At 39.6% G+C, this 2500-nt stretch overlaps 1 protein-coding gene and 1 long non-coding RNA gene across 2 annotated transcripts in view; one reads left to right on the top strand and one right to left on the bottom strand.

Annotated features, from left to right (window-relative positions):
• The window catches only part of LOC106879993 (uncharacterized), a 58871-nt gene that overhangs the window by 50527 nt on the left and 5844 nt on the right, over positions 1–2500 (top strand). Inside the window, exon 3 of the mRNA XM_052965999.2 lies at positions 706–1986. Within this exon, the coding sequence (XP_052821959.2) occupies positions 706–1986 (1281 nt within the window). The remainder of the gene's footprint in view (positions 1–705; positions 1987–2500) is intronic.
• Positions 1174–2500, bottom strand: part of LOC128247258 (uncharacterized) — a 9792-nt gene continuing 8465 nt past the window's right edge. Inside the window, exon 3 of the long non-coding RNA XR_016241283.1 lies at positions 1174–1334. This is a non-coding gene — a long non-coding RNA (uncharacterized LOC128247258). The remainder of the gene's footprint in view (positions 1335–2500) is intronic.

Raw genomic sequence — 2500 nt, 5'->3', positions numbered from 1 at the left:
AAAATAAGTACTGGGGTCGATAAAACTGGGAGCCATGTAATAGACTTTTGCTCTCCTCAAAAACTGCTGGCCTTGTGTCAAAATTTGAAACTTATTATTATTATTGTTGTTGAGTGAGAGAGCAGTGCATGCCATCAAAGTGACACTGGGGTAAAATATACGAAGCCCAGTATACCCATCATGACTACCCGTCTGATAAGGGTACACGTATATAACAAGAACAAGGGTTTTATCATTTGTTTTTCGTCATTTATAAAAGATGTTACATAAAAGATAGCCATGACTATATTAATTTAGACGGGACTGGATTGGATTGCCCATGTTCAATCCATTGCTGGACACACGTCTCAGCATGTTCTCTCCACCAGAGAATTGCGTGAGATCATTTTGGTTCGATGAGCCTGCTCTGCTAGACTGGTTCAACAGAGGATTACAGTTTTTATACTCAGTAGTTTTTTCGATTACATCAACTCAAGTTTTCAACTGATACTTATTTTATTTATCTCGAAAGGATGAAAAGCAAAGTTGCCCTCGGCGGAATTTGAATTCAGAATGTAATAACACAGAAATACCGCTAAGCAATTCGCCCGGCGTGCTAACGATTCTGCCAGCATATTAATTTATTTGTATATATATATTTGTATAATTTGTATGTTTAATGATCTCAGTTCAATACTTATCACGTGTCATTTAATTCAATTTCAGTTCAAGGTACTGTGTATGTACCAGGCAAGTACCCTATACAGAACATGTACCAAAACAGCTTAAATACCAACCAGAACGGTCTGCCATTTGTAACACCACCACCGCCAGTGTCCCAAGATACCAGCCGCTCATTATTTACAGATATTTACTTGACCAAAAAGAACGTTTACGGAGACCAAGTTGTAGCACCACCTCTCCCATTTACGCTCGATTACCAATTTTGGTACCAAAATCCCTTGAATAAGCCAAATAGTTATCCAGAGAACTTAAACTTCCTTGAGTGTAATGGCAGTATAGTTACGTCATCAACACCTTCGCTACCGTCATCATCAACTTCATCACCAATGTTGACTGTTAACCCCACATCGTCAATATCTTCCGTTTCTTCTTCCGCTTCCTCATCATCAACGTTAGCGTCCGTATCTTCCATTTCATCGTCATATCCGAATTCCCTATCGACCTCGTCAACTTTAGCGTCCTCTTCATCGTCATCATCGTCGTTGTCGTCATCGTCATCATCGTCGTCGTCGTCGTCGTCGTCGTCATTTTCGTCCAACTTGCTCTCGTCTAGTCAAGGGTCGTCAGCTATCCCAGAATTACGTAGTGTTCCGGATGGCGGAAGTGAGCATCTGAGCGACAACGGTTATAATAACTATGGCAACAGCAACAATAACATCATCATCAACAACAACAACAACAACAACAACAACAGCATCAGTAATATAAATAGTATTCATGTAGATAGACAGGCCATCCATTACGACATCCTCAACAATAACCCAAACAATAACATTAATAATAACAACAATAATATTAATAATAATAATAATAAAAGTTGTAGTAACAACAACAACAACAGCAACAACAATAACAGTAATAGTAACAATAATAATACTAATAATAGTTGCCATCTACACAGTAGCATGGCAGCCCCAGACTCCACTTCATCGACGTTTGAATGTATCAACTGCAATAAACTATTTGGTACACCTCATGGACTCGAAGTGCATGTACGAAGATCTCATACAGGTTCAAGACCCTATGCGTGTGATGTGTGCCAGAAGACGTTCGGTCACGCGGTCAGTTTGAGTCATCATAGGTCAGTCCACACTCAGGAGCGAACGTTCGAGTGTCAGCAATGCGGGAAATCTTTTAAAAGGTCTTCAACGCTTTCCACACATTTACTGATACATAGCGATACTCGACCATATCCGTGCCCTTATTGTGGCAAAAGGTTCCATCAGAAATCTGATATGAAGAAACACACCTACATACACACAGGTAAGTAGATCGAAAACGGGTCGACTAACGTTAATATTTTGATGTAATTACACTGTGAAAAGTCATATACAGGGAACCTTTTTAACAAATTACCCCAAACGCCGACGTTACCCCCTTGATTCGAAAGGAAGAAAACCATAGATTCTTTGAATTCAAAAGGTTTATGGAATCTATTTTACTCTTTACTCTTTACTCTCTTTTACTTGTTTCAGTCATTTGACTGCGGCCATGCTGGAGCACCGCCTTTAGTCGAGAAAATCGACCCTAAGGCTTATTCTTTGTAAGCCTAGTACTTATTCTATCGGTTTTTTTTGCCGAACCGCTAGATAACGGGGACGTAAACACACCAGCATCGGTTGTCAAGCGATTTTTTGGAGGGTGGGTCAAACACACACACACACACACACACACACACACACACACACACACACACATATATATATATATATATATATATATATACATATACATATATACGACGGGCTTCTTTCAGTTTCCGTCTACCAAATCCTCT

Source organism: Octopus bimaculoides, chromosome 3 (assembly GCF_046866305.1).
Source record: "Octopus bimaculoides isolate indiv1 chromosome 3, ASM4686630v1, whole genome shotgun sequence".
NCBI lineage: Eukaryota > Metazoa > Mollusca > Cephalopoda > Octopoda > Octopodidae > Octopus > Octopus bimaculoides.
This window is presented reverse-complemented; position numbering and strand designations above follow the sequence as displayed.